The sequence below is a fragment of the Netta rufina genome (genome assembly GCF_964035555.1).
Source record: "Netta rufina genome assembly, chromosome: 3".
NCBI lineage: Eukaryota > Metazoa > Chordata > Aves > Anseriformes > Anatidae > Netta > Netta rufina.
Genome location: NC_140125.1, coordinates 24,994,175 through 25,016,147, shown reverse-complemented (window position 1 = coordinate 25,016,147; position 21,973 = coordinate 24,994,175). Strand labels below are relative to the sequence as shown.

At 40.8% G+C, this 21,973-nt stretch overlaps 1 protein-coding gene across 2 annotated transcripts; it reads right to left on the bottom strand.

Moving 5' to 3' along the window:
* Positions 1 to 288: 288 nt before the first annotated feature.
* On the bottom strand, positions 289 to 21,710 carry EPHX1 (epoxide hydrolase 1). Of its 2 annotated transcripts, none has more exons than XM_084283810.1 (10): positions 21,607 to 21,710; positions 20,963 to 21,188; positions 10,837 to 11,021; positions 9,223 to 9,403; positions 7,167 to 7,394; positions 6,396 to 6,525; positions 5,613 to 5,827; positions 3,325 to 3,433; positions 2,829 to 2,954; positions 289 to 1,266 (listed from the first exon to the last, which is right to left on the bottom strand). In XM_084283810.1, the coding sequence occupies exons 3-10, from the start codon at positions 11,014 to 11,016 to the stop codon at positions 1,041 to 1,043; spliced, it is 1,395 nt and encodes a 464-aa protein (XP_084139936.1). In that variant the 5' UTR covers positions 11,017 to 11,021; positions 20,963 to 21,188; positions 21,607 to 21,710; the 3' UTR covers positions 289 to 1,040. The 2 variants fall into 2 exon arrangements, with proteins under 2 accessions (XP_084139936.1, XP_084139935.1); XM_084283809.1 differs by having other exon boundaries at positions 21,034 to 21,188.
* Between the last annotated feature and the right edge of the window lie 263 nt (positions 21,711 to 21,973).

Sequence of the window (21,973 nt, the reverse complement as noted above, 5' to 3'; positions counted from 1 at the left end):
CATACTAAAATCAGTCACCTGACTATAGTTTTAAAATATTTGAAGCTCAGCTGCACGTACTAGGTACTGCTGTTGGCAAAAATACACTGCCTTTCAGGTTTCTTTGAGCAGTTTACCTTTCACCTGACCTCTGTAACAAATCCAACATAGAAACAAAATCACAGCTAGTCAAAAGTTTAAAGCATACGTATGTGCAAGTGTTATTCAAAGTTTTAATGCAAATTTCCTTTACTTTTATCTTTCTATTTTTTTTTTTTAAATTTTATTTTAAGAGGTGTTTACAGTAGTACCCCATAGAAGCAGTGCAAAGCCACGGTGTCTTGAGCCTGTCCAGGGCTAGGATTTTAGTTAAGAGCACAAATTCCGTGCAGAGGCTACTTGGGCTGTAATTACGCCTACCCCCAACCCCTCCTTCTGGTCCAAGCTACAAAAGCCTGTGTGTTTCAGCTACTCAGCTAACGCTCCAGCTGCTCCTCACACATTGTTTTCCTAGGAGCCTGGTGCAGGGGAGCTGAGCTTCCTTCCAGCCAGGAAGCTGCTTAACAGCACAGGCTGGAAGAGAAAGGCAGCCAGCAGCAGCCAGCTGGTTGGTTTAATGAGCACTGTAGATCAGTGCTGATTAATTGATACACTCATTCAAGTCAGGTCTTGCTTGACTGTTCCCCATTGTATATGTGGGGAATCTCACACATACATCAACTCAACTTTTACTGCTGTTGAGAAGAAAAGCTGTTGGTAATAATTAAACCGAGTATTAGTAGTGGTAAGGTTTATTTCTCAATTTCAAAATAAGAGTAAATGGTATCAGAGAACAGGCTTTAGAAGCTTCTGCCTGGGGGAGAAAATAACCAAGCAACCTTCATGCTACATTCTTAGTGTAGCTGTGCTAAAAAAGAAAAATCCTTGGATTTCCAAGGTTGTATCCTGTCTCAGCTATCCTGCAGTTTTCTTGCTGTCCTCTCATATCTGGTCAAGAATAAGATCTGATTACAGTAGACTTAGTAAGCAATAAGCAATTACCCTGCTTTTCCTAACTGGAATTATTCTCCTTTCTTTCTCCAAAGTTGCTCTTTCTCTACTTTCCCGACAAATTGCAGAATATCTTCAGCAAGAAGCTCAGGTTCCTCTAAAGCTGCGAAGTGGCCGCCTTTAGGCATCAAATGGAAAGACACTATGTTGGTGTATTTCTTCTGGGCCCAAGCCTGGGGTGTGTGCATGACTTCATTAGGGAAGGAAGCGATGCCAGTAGGTACTTGTACTGGGAGCCTGAGAGAAAAGTGAGAACAACAATTTTATCTTTGAGACACGTAATTCAGCAAGACATGGAAAGTCCCATGAAAATGTTCCTCAACAGATAGGTGCATGTGTTAGGCAATTAAAAACTGACTTTCAAGTCTTAAATTTGAGCACTAGACAATGCTTCAGTCCCTGGAAAAAAGAAAAAAAGGAAGATGGCTATAATTTTTTGCATACACTGATGTATAAGGCAGTGTTGCTAGGTATCCAGGGCATAAGAGTTAGAAGAATGGAAACTAAGAAGACAGCCCTAAGAGGCAAGTTTCCTCAAGCTACATTCAGGGCTCAAAAGTCATGTATTGAGGGGAAAGCAAACAATTTGACAAGGGCTGAAGAGAGATTTACAGTGAATATTACAACTAGAACATGTTGAGCCCGTCAGGACAACTGGAGGGTAAGCAGGGGAAGAATTTATCTTGAACCACTAGCTCTAAGGCAGGGATGGGGAAAAAGAGAGCAATAGTAGTAAATATATGCTAGCTCAAAGGAAACATTTCTTAACATGAGTATTTGTCCTCTAAAGTGTCTTCCCATAGAAGAAGGCTCTTACTTTTAAGTGGCACGAATGTACTCTGCAGAACATTTTCTATAGGAACAAGTAGAGAGAAGCAACTGGATTTGAAGGGAAAAGTATCTTAAAGTGGAACTAGCCATGCCTGTTATAAACAGCAGTATTTCCTAGGTTAAAATATCCCATACACAAAAGCTGCATTAGCAGAAGTGACAGGTTTTAAAACTTAGAACAGGGTGCTTACTCTTATGTATGTTTTTGAGACTCTTTCCTCTAGGCATGTAGAAGCTTGTTTAGCTCATCTCATGTAGGCAGAACTGGAGCAGAATACTGCCCACAGTGTAGCCACAACAGCTTCAAAAACGGAGTCAGCTTCCTGGGAGCATCATTTCACAGCTAAATAAATGCCATAGCAGTGAACTGGAGATGTGAATGCCTTTGGGCAGGTTTAAACCTTCCCCAGTACTCAACCTGACAGAGGTATATGCAACCAAGCTGTTGTCACAAGTGCCTGCACATAGGAACATCAGTCTTACCGACTTTCAAATTATGCAACATTTGTCATTATACTGAAGTTACTTCCAAAGGTAGAACTTTTTTTTTTTTTTCTCCAGAAATAAGCAAACCGTGTCCAGAAAAGTACCAGAACTTCATAAACAAAACTGACCAGTTGACTCAGTATCCAGGTATCTAATTTAATAACTAAATTTAATTTAATAACTGAAATCAAATCTGGAAGTAACTGTGTACGCTCTTCCCTAGCTGGATACACCGTGAAGGGGAGGTCCTCAAGCAGTGTTGTTCCAGTCAGCTGTCCTTGCTGGTGGTTTGGGATTCAAACCAAGTTATTGTGTTTTCTGAGCACAGTACATCAACTGACCTGTCCTGCAGAGAAACGCTGTGACACAGCATTCCTTTTCCTCTGCATTTAAACTTGGCAGCAACCATAAGGCATAAGCAACCTATCTGCAATCATAAAATTAAGTCCAAGGCAAAAACATTTAAAGGAAAAAACACTTACTTCTCATGTTTCTGTGTGCCTATTCCCTTCTGCAGATTTTCTTTGTAGAAACGCATTGAGGAGACTATGCAGCCTGACACCCAGTAGATCATGATATTGGTAAGAAGATCATCCAGGTTAAACTTCCTGAATAAGTGAGCCCAGAGATTGCTTAGTTAGAACTAAATACCATTTTGCATTACTTTAGCAGGGACTTGACTTTGGTTTTGTTGTAAAGGATAAAAATAAGGTAGGAAAAACAATTAACTCATTAAGGTTTTCACTGAACTAGTTTTTAATCCACAAAAAATGCAGGGTGTATCTCTTTTAAGGAGATACAAGGGGGAAGAGAGCATATCAGCTTTCATGGCCTATTTGTATGCTGTAGTACTGCACTGCTTGTGGTCACTACAGACTCCTTATAAGATGTGAGGTCATCTGTGCAGACAGAATCTTATTTAGCTATGACTTGTGGCATAGTCACCTCATCCAAAATGGCATTAAAGGAAACGCTTACCTCTCTAGTCCTCCATCTTCCAAATTACGGAATTCCAGATCAGTCCATGTAGAAAATTTCTCCAAGATGTATGCAGCCAGTCCTACAGGAGAGTCATTCAAGCCACAACCTGAAAAGGAGGAGGAAAAATTAACTAAAATTGGGATATTCTACTGCTGACCTCAGACTGCTTTAGAAGCTGCCCACAATAATACAGGGTAAGTAACTTTACAAAGCAGTTCCAGCAAACTGTGTTTTTAAGTAAAGAAATTAGTAGAACAAGTCAGAGCCATTTATTGTTGGATCATAAACATAGTATCTGTACATCAACAAGCTCCACCTTAGCTCACATTGTGTGTTTTCAAACTGATGTAGCAATATCACATTTCTGCTGGCTTGTGTGTGATTAAGGTCTATGTGCCAAGTAGGGTTTGCCTCTATTAATCTGGAAGTTGTCATGTATTAAATAGCATTACAGGGCCAAACCCTACATGCCCAGGTGAATTTACACCATTAACTAACAGCAAAAACTTTTTAAGGATTATTAGAAAGTCATTAAAGAAGGGCAAGGCTTTATAAAAAGGTCCATCTTCTATATTAGCAATAGCTAACTGCCTTAATGTGGGACAAGTCTTAACATACTTTTTATAGTTGTTTTACTTGGATAGAAAAAAAAAAACAACAAAACACACCTGTGCTTAGAAATTTGCTAATGTATCCTAGTGCTGTGAAATACAGGGACCATGAACTATCCCAGCTGCTCAGAAAAATCTTAGAAAAAGGTTTTCCTGAGGAACAGCAATATATTTGAAGTTCCACCCCTGCAGCCCAACTGTCCCATAAGATGCCTGACACTACAGCTAGCAAAACTTTATCACTAATTGCTCTTTAAATGTAGTTGAGTTTTAGTTATTAAACAAGTAACAGACATATCAGATGCCAAGTGTTCCAAAAGTTACAGCTAGTATGCTTTCTAGATGTGCAGAATCAGACAAGCAATAGCCTGTTCTCACGTACTTCACTTAGATGGGAACAAAGAAGAGTACATCAGTTTACGTGTAGGAAAAACTTCTATCAACCCTAACAGCACAGAATACAGGCAATGCCAAGCCTCTTCAATCAACTGAAAATGAACCCAAGTTCCATGCAAATATCCTCATAAGTATAAAATCAGATCCATGTAAACCGGTTCGATCAAAAGCCAGTTCTGAAACAATCAAGAGATTAGGATCAACCAAAAGTCAGAAATGACTTCATTGCTGAGGATAGCTCCGTGTTGAATCCTGTTCTTGCAAGGTAGAACTGTGCCACCAGAAGGCTCAGGAAGACCTTGGCAGCCTCCCAGCTACCGGCTTTCCAATCTTTTCTTAAAGCAAAAAAAAAGGAATTGGATACTAGCAATTTTTAGAAATCACAACTCAAAGCAAGCCAAATTATTTTAAATCCATAACACTATCATTTTGCCTACATCCTTTAAGAATTTGCCTGCTTCTGTAGCTAAGTGTATGCAAGGACATGAAGAAATAGTTTCTATAGCTGTTTTTAATAAAATCTACAGTGAGTGAATTGCTGCTGCACTAAAACAAAATATATTCAGTATTCTTGACTCAGATTTCCAATTCAGCAGCAAAAAATATTTTTAAAACAGAAATGTTTAATACTTAGATACTTAAAGTGATTAACCAATATGAGTGATTAGCTCATCTAGAAAGAAAATTCATAGGTACACGCATTTTATTTTCTTGAAAGTCTGCAAGTGATTCATAACAGTGAGTAAGAACTAAATTTGACTTTTTCAGGTATTACTTCTGCCTATTAATAAATTAGCTTGTGTGCTAAAACAGCTAAAAGCTTCTTAGTTTACATCATTTTGATCGTGATCCGTTCTCAATGGAGAAACTCTCTTTTGTTGTCAGCATAGCTGCATTTGCAATAGAATTACAGTCCCCAATGACAGCCAAAGTGGAAAAGTATTAAACTATTTATGAAAATTAAGAATGTGGTCAGTGATACTTAGAGAACACTCAGTTTTCATAATTCACCCCTTTTGCATGCAAAAGTGAGTTTAATATTATACACCCATCTATTGCCTTTTACAACTTCATACAGAAAAAGAGACTCTTTTAAAAACCTCTGACCTTCCTACTTCAATTTCTTCTAGCTTTTTACTTCCATTTCCCCAAAAAACTCATTTTCTGCCTATTTTAAGCAGCATATTTTGTTTCTGTGACATTATAGCTAAAAATTAAGTATTCTGAGCTCTAAAAACATTTTTTTTAATTGTTATTTGCTTTGTTTGTTTTCTATACCAACGGTATCAGGCTTTGTAGCCTGTATGTGAGCGTAGCCAGATTCCGACAAGATCCTGTAGAGCCCCTTTTTCAAGAAGGGAAACATCCGCCTAACGTCTTCTTCCTGGAAACCGAAGAGCCCTGGAAGATAGCGGCCCAGCAGAATGGAGAGCAGGTGGGTGAATCCCATGTTCGTAACAGAGGCTAGATTTAAATGAAGACCTTTCAGATGGCTAAAAATAAAGACAGAAAAAGGCCCCACAAATTACCAAAATAAAATGTGATTCAAAGTTGTTATGTTTAGAATGTGTCAAAATGTTATAAAATGTTCACTTTAAATACTAAATGCTGTATTACATATATTATTATTGTAACAAATGTTATATTATATTTACAATGTACAACAATAGACATACTTAAATTCCAATCCACTAATTACATTATTGTTCATGACCTTAATTGTGCTTCACAGCGTGGCTTTTCACAAAAAACAAGTCAAAGTGGCAACTGCCAGGAGTCAGAGCACACACATACAGACCCTCTTTTTTTTTAAATAAATACTTATCCCATTACAGAATCCCCTGGGGTCATCACAAAACACACAACTGTTCATCTTTTCAGAAGAAACCAAGGCATACAGTTCTGGATCACTGCTTAACATAGAGCACTGATGACAAAAACTACACAGTGCTTGTTTTTAGGACTTGCTTAGAAACAATCACGTACATAAGCAATAACTATTTAAAGAATAATACAGCTTTACATGCCGATCATGCAGCACTGTACCAAAGGGATACTCACCTGGGAGCTATCTGGGCCAGATTGGTGCAGATGAGCCAGCCCCAGTCACCACCTTGTGCGTAGAACTCACTGAATCCCAGTCTGAGCATCAATTCATAAAATACCGAAGCAGCGCTTACAGAATTAAAGCCTACATTAAAAAAAATAAATAATTTAAAAAACCACTATTGCGTTAATTCCAGCTGCTCTTCTGAATGTGCAGCATTTATTCTCCCTGGCATAAAACAATTCCTAAAAAAACACAAGTCCATTTTTCCTTGCCTGTCTGACAGTCTACATAGAAGCCCTTGTCACGCTGTCCAGGTAAGGCTTAGAGAACAGGCAGAAACCAGGAGAAGTCCAGCTTTCTTTACAGCCTGGTGTTCGCCCAACCCTACTAGTTCTCCATGTATTTAGCCTGCTAAGGGGTTGCTGGACTCCTCCTAAACCAGTCATACTCCAGCCGAGCCTCGTCTGAGGCACTAAGCATGGCCCAGGGAATGTGTTTCCATTTTGTCTCTGTGCCTACAGAACCTTATCTTAATGATAACTAGAAACTTTTTAATTCATGGAGTTGTAACTTCATAACTTTTCATAGTCCTTTGTAAATTATCTAGCCATTGCTCCTGAAACTAATGTCATTTGCAGTCATATCCACCTCTCTCTTTCCCCATGACACACAGGGTCTTTGTTTCTACACTGGCAAAACAAGAGACAGAAGTTACAGAAGTAGGGGTTGCCTCATTGTAAGACTAGGCTTGTGTTAGCTCAGTTTCTTCTCATATATCATACCTTTTTTGTGGGGAGCTTCTGAGAAACCATAGCCAGGGATAGAAGGGCAAATGACTTCAAAAATGTGTTCATCGCTGAGGCCATGGCTGGCAGGGTCAGTCAGGAGAGGAATAATTTTGTAAAACTCATAAAATGAACCGGGCCAACCATGAACCATTAATAATGGCTTTGCAGACTGGCCTTCAGGCAAACAAGGAGGCTTTACATGAACAAAGTGGATATCAATGCCTGTAAAAAAATAAAACAAGTAATTAACATGCCCAAACTTACCATGACACTGAAACTAATCACAGAACAGATTCTGAATAAATCTTTTAACATCTTCTTTGTTTTGTGTTTTTTTTTTTTTTTTTTTTGGTGAGCATGCAAGCACCCTGCATTTCTTTGGATCCATTTATCCAGGAACTTTATAATGGGCAATTAAGCATCACAGCACCTAAATGAGGTCGGTATATTTCTGTTTTAAAATAAATTGGCAAATTAAGACATAGAAGTGAAGCAATCTTCAAACAGTAACACTGTGACTCACACAGCTGAAAGGCAGAAGAGACAATTACATCATTTAGACCAAGTGCCCTTATAATTGTACTGAAATATCCCTATATGGCACCACCTAGGTTTTGGCCAGCCAGATTTTTCTTCCTGAAAGGCATACAATTGCAACTTTAAGGCATCAAGAGACAGAGATGCCCCCCATCATGAGCAGCAGCAGTTTATTTGGGGGCATTAATCAATTTTCTTGTTTCACTCATGCCCGACTTCCCATTTGAACATATCTGGCTTCTGTTTCCAGCCACTGATCCTAATGTTACAGCAAAAGGAATTTTAAAAGCCATTAGCAAGTATTGTCTGTCTGTTGAGACCTGTAAACTAGTCACACATTAACTTTTGACAAACTAATCATGCTGAATTTGAGATTTGAGAAATACATTGCTAAAGGAGAGCTAAAGAATTCAATTTTGTGATTCTTTTCTACCTTTTTCCAAACCTTTCCGTATAATTTTTGATAAATTAAAACAGAAAAAATGTTCTTGTACCAGTCTCATCATTGGTAGGTAGAAAGGTAAAAATTGCAGTCCTGTTTCCTTTGTGATCCTTACAATATATTAGCAAGAGAGATCACACAAAGTTGTACTAGGAGCTCTGGGTTAACCACTTTTCCTCAAACCTGTTCAGGGCTTTGCTTTCCAGGAAATGATAATTTGCTCTTAGTGGGGCCTGAATGTCCCATTTCTTGACGAATTTAAACACATTTTACTTGCATCAACTCCACCTCATCAGCAATCCCAGACTCTCTGAATGACTGAGATCTCCTCATCCTTTACAATTCTGTGGATTTCTGCATTCTCTTAAAAAACCTCCCAGCCATGACAGAAGCTAAGAATCTGATATTCCACATGCTCAATCTTGTCTTTTCATGGCCCATCTCCGTAATCATTCTTAACGTTCAAATCTTTCTTCCTGTATCCAAACACACTGCATTGTTGACTTTTTTTTACCTTTCTTGTCTCAGATAGTACTCTGATGACCGGGCAGCACATCAACCCTAAGGGAAAGGCATTCTGCCTTCTATGAGGGCTTGAAATGGTGCAGCAGAGCACACTGGCCCTCCCAGTCAGGGATAACCTGAGCAGCCAGCCACCCAGCTGATGAGAGCTGCCAGGCTGACAGCATCACCATGACAGCAGCAGCTGGGGAACTACATGGATCAAGAGGAGGCATCTGTGGGTATTTTTGCGCGACTGCATGCAAGGCAGGGAGCATGGCTACATCTCAAGATCCAGATCTGTTGCCGAATGCCTGTGCTTGGCTCCTGTTAACACCAACTGACAACCCATCCACGCACAAGGGAATTATATCTGTCATTCCTTGTCCTAAAGGCTTCAGTTGCAATGAGGCAGCTTCTCACTACTGCTGCAGCAGTAGCAAGGATCCATGTCATGCCAGCTAGGGAGGGAAGGCCCATGCGACATGACCAAGAGCATTCTTATGGCTGCGATGCCTTGTAGACAAGATTATGTATTACTGTTTATTTCTAAGAGAAAAAGCCACGCACCTTGAATCTTAGTTTTGAATTGTGGGTACTTATTGAGAATATCAACTTGTTTCTTCCAGTTGAACTGGTTTTTCCAATAGGAGACAACTTTCCTGAGATACACTGAGTTTGTTCCATAATGGAAGCAACTGTCCTCCAGCGGCTCAGTGAATCGAGCCTCGTCCAGCCTCCTATACAAGTCCTGCAGGGAAAAGAAAAAAAGGAAGAGACATTACAAGCACTGCATCTGCTATCTTACGCCCAACTGAAACAAGAGCAATAATGAAAATAATGTCTCCAATGATACCTGTGCCATTTGCTGATGCTCCATCAGCTGTTTCAACTTTTTCTCCCCCAGATGCCCTTCCTTCCTCTTCCACTTACAGATGTTCTTAGTATTTCCACTGCCTTTGTTTAGCAGCACTGGCTAACCCATTTGCCAGGCTGATAACCACAGAGGACAGCACCCGAGGCACAACAGGGAGCTGTGGAGAAGTTTGCTTATGGTACTCACCTCCACAGAACATTGTTATTTTTTTTCTTTCTTTCTCTTTTTTTTTCTTTTTTCTCCCCACCAGCTGATTACCAAAAGCACCAAAGTGACTTCACAATTTAAGTCTTGTTGCCTTTCCGTGGTATGTTGCTCCCAGGGCTACCTTTAAGCCCAGCCTCACGATCAATGCATGGATCTGGCTGAGACCTTTTGCTCTCCTTCCCAAACCAAGGTGCTGGGCGTCCACACCAGGAAACACTGAGGGATTTCGCAGGGCCACAAAGTTGGTGAAACAACTGGAGCAAAAGTTTCCAAATCTATACTAACTTTTCAAGTGACCCTGCTACTGTGCTTCATGGTCATGGGGAATGCTGACAATACTATAAATTCAGTCCAAAATCACTCAGCAGGGAAGAAGAGCCAAAAGCCCCTTCTTATTAGAAACAGAACCACAGAATAGTTGAGGGTGAAAGACAGGTCTGCAAATCCAGCCCTGCTCAAACCTCTAAGAGGTTTAAACTTGAACAGCATTTTCTAGTACAGTGATGATAAGGACAAGTCTCACTTGCTAAGATGAGTTAGTTGTATACACTGTCTCATGCCTCACACTGAACAGGTAGTCTCAGTCTAGACAAGAAATATCTTTCTTGTAGACCAGAATGTAAACTAACTTTTATTTTGGTCATTTAACTTGTACAGAAAGCATGGATTTTTAAATGAAGCTTTTAACACATCTATGCATATATGTTTTTTCCATGTTCAACATCTTTTCAAAATGTTTTTGTAATTATTTCCTATCATAACTTAAATCTCCTAGTTTACTTAAGAATTTATTTAGAAAAAAGTTTTGGCTACTGATGGATTATGTACTAATAGCTGTCATAATACAGGATTGTGTTTCACAAAAATCCGTAGGTTAGAAGTTATGTAGCTTTCTGTATGCAGTATGAGAGAAAAACATATTGGAGATCAATGTCCACCAATATTACTAAGGAGAACAAAGTCCTAAAAATTCCAGAGCTGAGAAAATAGAAATCCATTACAAACAAATAATATGAGCAGTCCTATAATTACTTCTAAACAAGTAAACATTTATTTGGCCATTTCTTACTCTGCTTTTCCCAGTACAGAGATTTGCTTACACTCAGATCTTTTTCTGTAGTTTCCACCTTAAATGGCCAAATAGTTGCATCTTCTTCAGTGTCAGGCTTTTGGCCCCTGCCCCACCACCCCTCCTTAAAGGATAATGTCTCTTCTTTCTTCCTGGAACGTAAGAAGTAGAAGATGATAGTCCCCAGAATCAGGAGTATCTCAAGCAGCATAATGCCTGTAAGAGAAGAACGGAACTCTGGTGAGACCAGTCAGATTGTTCAGAGACACGTGATGTACTTCGTAAAGGCTACAGGGGTTTACTTGCTTTTTATGATAGGATTTGATCTACGTGTTTACATGATGTTCCGTCAGTCTCAGGATATTAACACTTAACAGGATATTAACACAGTGGCCATTGATTGCTGCTAAACGTCAAAAGCAGAAGGGGTAACTGTGGACGTAATTCAAGGTAAAGCTTTCTCTCCCTCTCAAGGTCTAGATTTCCCACAAAATCCAAAACAGAGCATCTCTTCTGTAAGGCTTACATATCTTTCGTTACAGATTTGGAGGATGAAAATCAAGATGTGTATACAAAATAAGTAGTGAGGAACATGAGAACAACCATCTTGCATCTCCCAGTTAGCCGGAGAGGGGGGGAATATTTGCATAAATCTTGAACAGCAGAGCAACAGACAGAAGGCCCTTCCCTTTCTTTCTCCCTCTGAACTTTTATGAAAAGAAAATAAAAGACCACATGCATACTTTCCGGGCTCTAAAACATTCCTCCCCAAGCAATGAAGTTCTCTCTGCTCAAGAGAATGAGTAACTTTTTCAATACCTTCTCACACATTTAAGTATGAAAAATACTTAATGCCTTTTTAAGGCATAACTTTAATGAATGCCATGTTTCAAACACTCATACACCAAGAAACTGATAAAACATAAAGTACTTCGAAACTTCTGTACGGCAAGCATTGTTCATGGTACTGAACAGCCTACATTCCCTCCAAAGCTGGGAGGTTTTGTTGGTTTTGCTGCTGCAGAGTAATTTGATGCTCTGAAATTGTTTGGAGTCAACACGTTGTCCAAAAAAGCAGCTCCTTTATTTACCCAGTGTGCAATAAGCCAACTCGCACACACTCAGGAGAGATGCTGCTTTTATTCAGGTCTGGGTGCCCAGTGGATTTTCCGCAAATAAAGCACACCCAATGCCAGCTTCTTTGTTACATTTATACCTTGAATTCATGCATATTCTACTGGTCTAATACATATTCATTCTAATCTACATGAGCTGTGTAATTGTGTGGCATCGTTCTCGGTTCCTTTCCAGGCCCTTCTGCACATGCCTTCCTTTCTTTGGGGTGTCCTTGGTGGTCTTCCCTGAAGAAGTGCCCTAACCCCTTTTATCCAAAATGGTCACACCCCACCTAAGGGCTACTTAAGGCTACTTTCTCTTGCCGCCTTACCTTCGTTTCTTCCAGAAGGAGCATTTTGTTCCTGATCAAAGGGAACCTAGCTTAAATGTAAAACATAACTTTTGTCCTGTACTATACAAATGGTACTTGATTATAGGGATGCTCAATTAAACACCGACAATACCTCTTCTTTTCCAAGGGAGGGTTTGTTCTGTTACAATCAGAAGGGACCAAATGTATTCCTGGATCAAAATAAAAACTGCAGCCAAAGTTACTAGGAGTTCTCGTGATTGTAACAGGATTAAAATCGACCTGTCTTTTAAGTGCCTTTATGTGGCCGGACTTGTTTTAGTCAGCTTCTTAAGTTTAATTTTCTGAAGGCTGATATGCAATAAATAAGGTGGCTGGATAAAACCATCAAAATAAGCACCCAATAAAACATTCGTAGGAAAGTCAGGCACTGAGGAAATAGGACAGCAAGCTACAAGAACTTATTGCTTACACGTACAATTGCTAGTCCTGCAAAGTGACCTGAAATTCCTTAGTCCTCAGAAACCAGAGAAAAGGGAATGACAGGGACCGGAAAAACTTGATCTTTTTATTTGTTTCAGTGGTCCTTCCACAATATCTGTCATTTGAGAAAGCACTGCTTCTCCATCGTGTTCCCTGGAGTACAAGACAGCAATCTCTTCCCACTTCCACCATACTTGAGGCCCAGCTTATCCCAGAATTAAAGAGCACAATTAAATTTTACTGCAGAGCAGAACTGGAGGGACTTTTAGAAACCTCAAAGCACTTTACACAGAAATAACACCTATCACAGTATGTAACAGACAGGATTTCTATTACTAAATCTTCACAGAGAACAGCAATTTCCCTGAAATCACAGCACAACTCTGGTCATGTCTAGACTACAAAGGTTTGCCAGCATAGGTATGTAAACACCGCAGAAGGAGGAAAAAAAAAAAAAAGTCAAATATTTGGCCAATTTCAGTGTATTTACAAAGACCTACCACAAAGAGCTACAGCAAAAGAAGAAAGCTTCTTTCAGTGCCAGCCACTCTGGCAGGATGGCTGGGGTACCTAGAAATCAGAGGACTCGTTCTCATGGCATACGCCACTTCAGTGTTGCACAACCCCCTAGCCTCTGACTGGTGACAGAATTAGCACACTGCTGACATGACAGAAGCACTCTGCGCATCTGCAGAGAGGAAGGGGCCCTTCTTGGGCTGGGGTCTCCCACCCCAGGGGTGTGATCTTTACTATTATGAGCACAGCTCACGTTAGAGTACTCCTCTTCTTCATTTCTCAGCCAACTACTCACGTTAATTTGATTAGTGATGTATTCAAGGGCAAGGTCAGAACGTTTCCCTCAAGAACATCAACACGGTGGTCTTCCTGACGAGCAGTTCCTCAATTAATCACCCTTCAGACATCTCCAAGGCCTGGGTCATCTTGCCCTTCCCTCAAAGCACATATTTTCTCTCACTCAGAGTTAACTGTACGCTGGTATCATCAGCACCATAGCTTCTACCAACAGATGACAGCGGTGCAGCACCTAATGCAGAACTGCTTCACCCAGGAACAAAATCCCATCCCATTTTCTAGCTAGCAACTTCTATGTCCTAAGTCGCTGGAGTACCCCAGCCACGAAAATATTTCTTCCACATCTGCTCTCAATGAGACTAGGGAAATCAGATCTTTCGCAGCAGAACACATGGGAAGGATTCTGTGTAAATGTGCGCATTTTGCATTCACCCAGGTATGTGCAAGCAAACAACTCACTGCACAAAAAGATACTTATTTCTGTGATTAATTCCAGATGCAGTGCCGGATGAGTTTGCTGACAGTCCAGTGGTAAGTGCCAAAAACAGTTTCAGGTCTCACAACAACTCCATCTCCTGTTGCAGAGAACTGGGGTCAATGACAATCAGTTTGCACGGGATGTTTCGATTTGGAAGAAGCCACCTCTGATGCTGGTTGGACTCCTTTTGGTAATAGAGATCCCAAGTTGCTCTCTGTGTTCAATCTCTCAGTTCACTTGGAAATGCCTGTAAAATTTCTAGTTACAAAGAACACAGGGGCCTAGAATTCCAACTATGCTGTGTTTTTTTCTCAGGACATTGCAGGAGGAGAAAAGGGCAAAGTGCATCAGCAGAATTTTACCTTGAACCACTTCATAGCACACTCACAGGGATTGTTTTGCTAGCGGTGAGTTACCGTACCACCGCGCGCTGGTACCAGCCTCTCCAGCCTGTGCTGAGGAGACCGCTCAGAGCAAACACATTCCGTGACAGCCCGAGTTTGCTGCTCGAGCTAATCCTCTACAACTTCCGTGTGGTGTTTGAATAGCATAAAGCAGCCTCGCAAGGCATCTGCACCAGAACTGCCTGCCCTAATCGTGATTGAGAACTGCTACGAGATGGAAGCTATCAGCCCCTTACACTTGTTCCACGGTACAGCAATACAGCACCACAAATGTGGAAGGATAAACAGGTACAAGTTGTTATACCTGCAGTTTTCAGAGATGTAACCAAAGGGCTGGTGTTTTTATTCTCTAAAATCTCATGATTCAACCACGGTGGCATGTTGACCTTAGAAGGAAGTATCTCCTTTCAACCCACGGTCAAGAACTTGGACTCCAAGACTCTGCTGTTCCCCAGGGTGGATATTGCTTGTAGATAGCATTTAAATACCTTAGACCTCGGTAGCATTTAACTACTTTCTTTTCTAAAGAGCCCAAGGAAGAATGATTTTGTTCTGCTACTTTAAAAACATGTTTTAAAAGGAAAATGCTGAAATGTGATGGATCCCAATAAGTCATCCCAAAATCAGATACCCTTGAAGAAAGGTATCTTGCTGGTCACAAGAAAACCTCAAAACTGACTGTATCTTACTGCTCCACATTGATGGCACTTTTTCAGCTTCTTTATTTTATTTTTTTCTCCACTTCCCTCTGTTACATTAACAGCAGTCCAAATAGCTCCACGGGAACAGAGCAGTCATTAACATCAAAGCCATGTCCTGTCTCGTGCCCTATCTTCATCAGGATCCAGTAACAGATGTTCTAGACAACAGTGCTATTTATTTTTTAGAGCAGTCATCTATGAAATATCCCAGTGGTAAAATTCCCCATCTTATGCTACGTTCTTATGCTACATTCCCCATCTTATGCTATGTTCGTCTTTGCCTTTCAGCAGCAGAATCCATGGGAAATACATTACTGGAGAAATAAGGAAATGAAAGACTTTCCACTTAACCTTTGGAAATCTCGTGCACTCAAAAACTCAAGCACTGTGCAACTCAGCTGCTATGGCTTGAACAACTCTAAGTGGTGATACGAAACCGTATCAGTGCAGAGCAGGTGAAGCAAAAGCTCTACAGAGACCACACTGCTTTCAGACATATGCCAGAGATTATCATGATCAATGTTAACAACATTTTCTCGCTAAGGTTGGTTTACTAGCAGATTACAAAGTAGCTGAGAGCACTCAGCACACCCCAATGCTGTCAGATACGAGGTTTATTATCCTGATACAGGTTAATTATCCTGCAAGAGAAATAACTCAATTTAAAAATGTTTCAGTTTATTTTTGTTCTGTTACATAATCCCCCACCCCGTTAGGTTTTTACTGAAAATGCACCCTTCTGCCAGAGCATTGTTGTTTACAGATAGATCTATTTGCCTGGAGAGCAGCAATTCCACGTGAGTCTTCCCAACAGATGTGACAGGCAGAACAACCCACCGAAGGGCTTCACAAACCCACAGCACCTGTAACAGGGTCCCTTAGCACAGGCAGCCTAAAAGGGGCTAAGACAAGGCACAGTTCAGAGGTTTCACCCTCAATCTGGTGTCCTACCATCTCTGGGCATCACATTTTTGTCATTTTATGACACCAGAAACAAACAGAAAACCACAAAGTGAAGGCATTTGCATAAGAAAAGCCTCCTGTTTATGTAGTTTATGGAACATTGTGACAAGCTTCAAAATAGCCTAGCAATGCTGGAATTGCTTTGCATAGAACTGATAGTATCTCCCAGGTGAGTATAAAATGGTGCATTAACAATGTATTAAAATAAAAAGGTAGGCACTGAATTAAATACAGCATCCTACACAGGAAAGCAAATCAAAGACAGGAAACCCAAATCTAAGGGAGTTTTAGACTTGTCTCGATAAGAAATTTAACATTCACATTTTTTATTGTCACAGGGAGGTGGCACACTACGCTATCTCCAACACAGCAGGAAGAGATGCTATCATCCTGTCCTACGATCTTTTTCTAGGTTGCTCGCCATCAGGAGTCAGCTGGCACAGCAGTCCCTGGTGCATTCTTTTCCCGGAGGAGGATGTGAGTACCTGATGCAACGTTCCCACCTATTCTCCGATACTATGATAGTCCAGCAATATTCTCTCTTCAGTGCCACACTGAAATCTGGTAAGAACTGAGACCCAAGCCTAGCTAGCATAAATGAAAAGTATTAGAGGATTAAGTTCACCAATTCACCACACCCAGAGAAGGCATATTTAAGTAACCCCTGGCTGGCCAAAGTTCATCTCACAATCATAATTTAAAATATTGTATGCCACATTTTTAAGAGGAAGATGTTTTACACGAATGCATATTTAAGCATCATTACTTGTTCTTTCAAATCCGTGCCCAGCTTTCTTTAAAAAAGATGGTACATGCTGGTTAAAAACGTGTCTTGAAATCTCAGTTTTTCTTACTTTGTTTTTATGATATTTGAACAGACCCCCACTTCCTTCAAAGAGTCAAAAAAAAACCAATAAACAAACCCTGCAGGCTGCATAAAGACACAGCGACAGCATCTGCCCTAGGCTCTCTGTGACTCGCGTTACTGTGATCAAATGGCTGGACGGTGGGCATGATTTAGGGGAAAAGAGATCTGCTTCTTTGCATCTGCAATAATTTCTTGTTTAGGACTCTATAAACTGAAAAGCTGCTAAAGGATTCTTAAATCAGCATCGTTCAGTTACAATAATTACGGGCAAAAAGAACTGTTTAAACTTTCATAGTAACATTTGATAGCTACAACATTAAGGTTATCTAATGCAAAGACTTTATCCTGTCAAGCCTTTACCCTCTTTAATGATCTTCAAATTCCAACAAGAAAAAAAAATATTTGCAAAGAAGTAGCAGAAGCCTGGCACACAACTTAGGGGTGAATGCCTCTGAAAGCTGGGTCTACTAGAGACAACTCTCCCAAATCACAAGCCACAGTTAAAAAAGTAAGTATGACATGCCAGTAACAAGTTTTTAAAACAGTTCATAGCCACTATCCAGCCAACTAAATTCCACAGTCCAATGAAATAGACTCCAAAGAACATCTTGAGCTTTACTTCCACATTTGCTTTGAAATGTTGAATTTGAAAACAATTTCTGATGTCTAAAAAGAAATTATGAATTGGACATTTTCCTATTTTGTCTTCTACCAGTTTCTAGCAATAACAAGTGTAAGCTCCTCTTTCTGTGCCAATGTCAGTATTTTACAGAGGGGAATGGAAAAATGTGGACGTGAACCAAAAAAGTTTGACATTACAAGTAAGAAAATGAGATTGAAGTAATTGTTCCTCAGACCTTAAGGTAAATTTAGGCTCTACTTTTAGCTTCACCAAATTCTCTAGCACTAAACAGTAAGATGTTGCCTTCCTCCCTGGCGACAGCATTACTGCCAATGTTTTGCTCGGTCTGATCTCTAGATAAGACTCAGATTCATCCTGTCCTGGCTGGCAGTTTGGCAATGATGTTTACAGGGGGATTTTCTGTTAGACTAATTCTCTTCAGATTCTTTGGTGAAATCACAGAGATCTTAGCTAGCAGCTTCACATGCTATTTGGGTTAACACTGTTAGAAAACTGTTATTAAAACCTTTAATTATTAACATTCGCAGAATTGGCATGTACATGGTGCCTTGCAGAGGAAAGAGTGCAGACAGTATCAAGTCCTGTACTCCAAATGCATAAGAACAAAGTACATGATAATCCTTCAGTTAAAATAAGGTGTAGAGATGGTAATAATGAATACTATAAACATATAAATATAATAATGACTAACAGAAACACTAAAGACAGTGAGATGAGGTGTCACACAGTAAGTTTAAATTAAGATCACAACTCCAAGCAGTAAGTGCAGCATGAAGGAAAATGTGTATCAGAGTTTTTAAAAATTGTATTTTTCTTAAATAACTGTGATTATGCAAACAGGAAGAGACAGAAACTTTTTATCTCTCTATAAAGACTTCATTCTCACAGAGAAAAGGGACTTTAGATGATGAGAAAAGGAGTGGAACAGATGGTAGTCATCATTTTCTGTCAAATACTGCAACACCAAAAGGATGTGCCAGTGTAAACATGTAACAAGAACAATTCTTGCTACTCCTTCTCTGTCTTAATAACAACTAAATATTTAATTTCTCTTTGGATTGAAGGGCTTCATTTAGAAACGTACTACCTGTACCCACCAGATTAGAGCAATTAACACTCAAGATGAAGCAGCCAAGAGAACTAGGTCCTTCAATCAAATTATGATTCATAATACTTAGTCACTTCACCTGATAGAAAGATCTTGTCTATCTGTTAGACAACGGAGTACATCCACGGTACAGATGTAGTGGCCAGAGAGGCTGAACAAACTGATAAAGCAATAATTAAGTATCTTTAAGGCAGAGACAAAAAGAAAGTAAAATATCTACTGCTGGGTGCAAGAAAAAGGAGAACTGCTTGAGCTGGAGAGAGAGTAAAAAAAAAAAAAAAAAGTTTGTTCAGCCTTTACTAGTGGACTACAACTAATCACTTCCAATAGATGTACCAAACAAGATGTTGAGATGTTGGAGGAATGCTTGAGAACAGCTCACTTTTCAGAGAAGAAACACAGAACATAGCTCCTGTTCTTTACCCCAGTAGGATCCCTCCACAAACATGAGCACAGCTCATTTCCTCATTCTGACGAACATATTAGAACAGGGCATCACACTACTCAAAACAGGAACTAATGAAGCATGGCTAGCACAATTCCCACAAAAATATTCTCAGGCTTACAGATCAGAACGCACTCAATCAATAATACTGTACTCGAATATAAATAGAAGCTGATAATGCCACTCTAAAAACCAAAAAAGCAAACAAACAAAAGCAAAAACAAAACCACAGAACATAAAATCCAGAGTACATATCTTTATGTTACTTAGCCATCCTGCTATGTGTGGAACGTGGCCAAGAGATTAAAGCAAATGCCATTTTAGAAGTAGATCTTTGTTCCGTTTGCACATACAATGATGCTTTTAATTAAAAATAATGTGTTCAGAGGAAGAATCTGGGAATTTTTCAGTAGTCGCTCTCAGAAGGGGAAAAAAGTATTTTCAGCCTTAATTACAAAGCAGACCAAAACTCTTCAGAGAGAAAGATGCTCTATTTTCCAAGTCACTTTTCTTTAGGGACTTAAGCAGTAATTAGAGCTCTGTTTGCCACATTTGGAACTTGCACATTAAAGAAGACTGCCCTTATTCTGGGATCACGTGTTGTGTGAACAAAGTATTCTTGCAGGCTCAGCAAAGCAATGCACACTACCACAAAGGTTCCTCTGCTTGTCTGGAATTTGAATACAGCAACTATAATGTGAGAAATGAGCACAGGAATACACACAATAATCAATTCATTTTGCCTACAGCAATAAGCTATACTTCATCTTCCATCATGCTTTGCTACTTCTCCACCTACAAATTACCTGACAAACTGTCACTGAAGAAACAAGATTTTCTGGGAGTATTACCATTCAAAAGTTATTATCCCAAACCTTCTCATTCATGTGTTGTAATTAATTAGAACAAATTTGGCCATGCATATGCTATTAAGAAGTCTGAACTTATTTCACAGTGCTTACCATAATAAAGCAGTGTGGTTCTATGTCTAAAAATATTGAATATGTCTGAAAGTTTTGCTGAAATCCTGCACATACAGGCTGAAAACATGGTTTTACCATATATAATGACTACATGAAAGAAGTACCAAGGGTATCAAGAAGATTAAAAAAAAAGTTTTTAAAACACCTGATAATCCAAAACCTATCTTAGACAATTCATAGAGACAAACAGCTACAAAAGTTACTACCAACTGTGCTCTATTTTGAACGAGTTATTTCAACATCACGACTGCCTACATTTACCAACAAAACAAAACAAAAGAACACCAAACTAATAGAATCTAGGAGAAGTAATGAACAAGCAGAGTTTATGTAAGTGTGTACCTACAACTTTTTATATATGAATTCAGATGGGAAAAGATGTCGAATGAACAGTCATAAGCCTGACAGCGTGCCAGATCCTTCTCCACAAAGACTTCAGTTCTGACAATGACCTAATCCTTGTCTTTGGACAACTTCAACTGTGGATTGATTTTCTCTAAGCTGCCTAATTGCTTTTGGTGCCGCTCTTCCATTGATTTTCAAACCGCATGAGCAATTTGTGCACTCAAGTCTCAGTCTTAGCTTACTTCAGAAAGGAGCACTATCCATTTCAGATGAGAAGCGTGACATCTCAGAAGAACAATGTCAATCAAAACATTAACCTTACATTTCTGGACGTACATGTACATTTCAGACAGTGGCTTTTAGGATCAATCCTATCTTACAGGTTCATCTACAGCAACCAGGTAAATTTTCTTATTTTAGCTATAGCCATACTATGAAAGTAAGGGGAAACTGCCTACTTCAACAGGATTGTAAAAGCGGAAAGTTAAGCAACGCACTTGATTAGGAATGGTTTTATCTGCAGGGCAAAGTCAAAACTCCAAGTGAATTGTGACAAGACGAGCCAAACCTCAGGACTGTGAGCTTGTCACTTGCTTTTCCTGCAGATCGCTCAGCGGGGCAACGAAACGCAGCTGTTGGGTTTTGCAGGTTGTCTTCTCATCCCTCGGGCGCCTCTTCAGCAGCAGAACTACGTGCCTGGGACTCGGTCAGAGAGGTTTCAAGCTGGGACATAAAAAAGAAAAAAAAGAGTTCAGTTTATGGGGGGCCTTAAATGGGACAAACAGGGCTGGCGGCACAGAGCTGCTTGGGATGGTGGCTCCCACTCTGATGGAGAAGCGCAGGAGGGACTTCCCCTTCCCGGATCCAGCCCCGAGACCTGCCCCCAGCCCGCTGCCGTTCTTCACCCTCCACTAATGACCGCGGCCGGTCCCACCGGCAGGCAGAAGGGCACCCGCCGGTGTTTAGGGGGGGCAGCCCGCTGCCCAGCGCGACCCAGCCCCGGGGCAGGGCACCCGAACATCGCCTCAGGCTCCCGGCCGGGCTCGGGGCGCCGCGGGAGGCCGCTCCCTCAGCCCCAGCCGCTCCCTCAGCGCCTCTCCTCAGCCCGGGGCCGCTGCCCGCACCCCCCCGGCCCCGTTACCTGCCGCGGCCGGAGCCGGCACCGGGCTCGCCCTGAGGCTCCCCCCGGAGCGAGGCGGCCGGGGCCGGGAGCTGGAGCCGTGCCGCGGGGGCGGGCAGCGCCGGGGCCCTCCCCGGCCGCAGCGGGGCTGGAGGAGGAACAGCCCTGTGACCCCTGGCGGGGCTGCCTCGCTCCCTCACGGCTTTCAGCCTCTTCTGCCCAACCATCCCGGTCTGCTCGGAGTAGTCCCTTGTCCCAGAGAGCATTTAGTGGCGCTTTTCTGCTCTTTCGCCATGAACAGCGATAGTAATCGCTGTTAAAGCGGGTTACTTTTGGAATTTAAAGCAGTCTGTGGCTGGTCTCTTCTGAATGTTAAGGCTTGTCTTGA

What these genes read in the sequence shown, in the direction of transcription:
- EPHX1 (XM_084283810.1), bottom strand. Translation starts at nt 11,016, where the DNA reads ATGCTGCTTGAGATACTCCTGATTCTGGGGACTATCATCTTCTACTTC. An exon ending in AGAAGCTCCCCACAAAAAAG is followed by an intron (nt 6,526 to 7,166) that starts GTATGATATATG and finishes TTTTTAATGTAG; the next exon opens with GCTTTAATTCTGTAAGCGCT. An exon ending in GAAGATGGAGGACTAGAGAG is followed by an intron (nt 2,955 to 3,324) that starts GTAAGCGTTTCC and finishes TCACTTATTCAG; the next exon opens with GAAGTTTAACCTGGATGATC.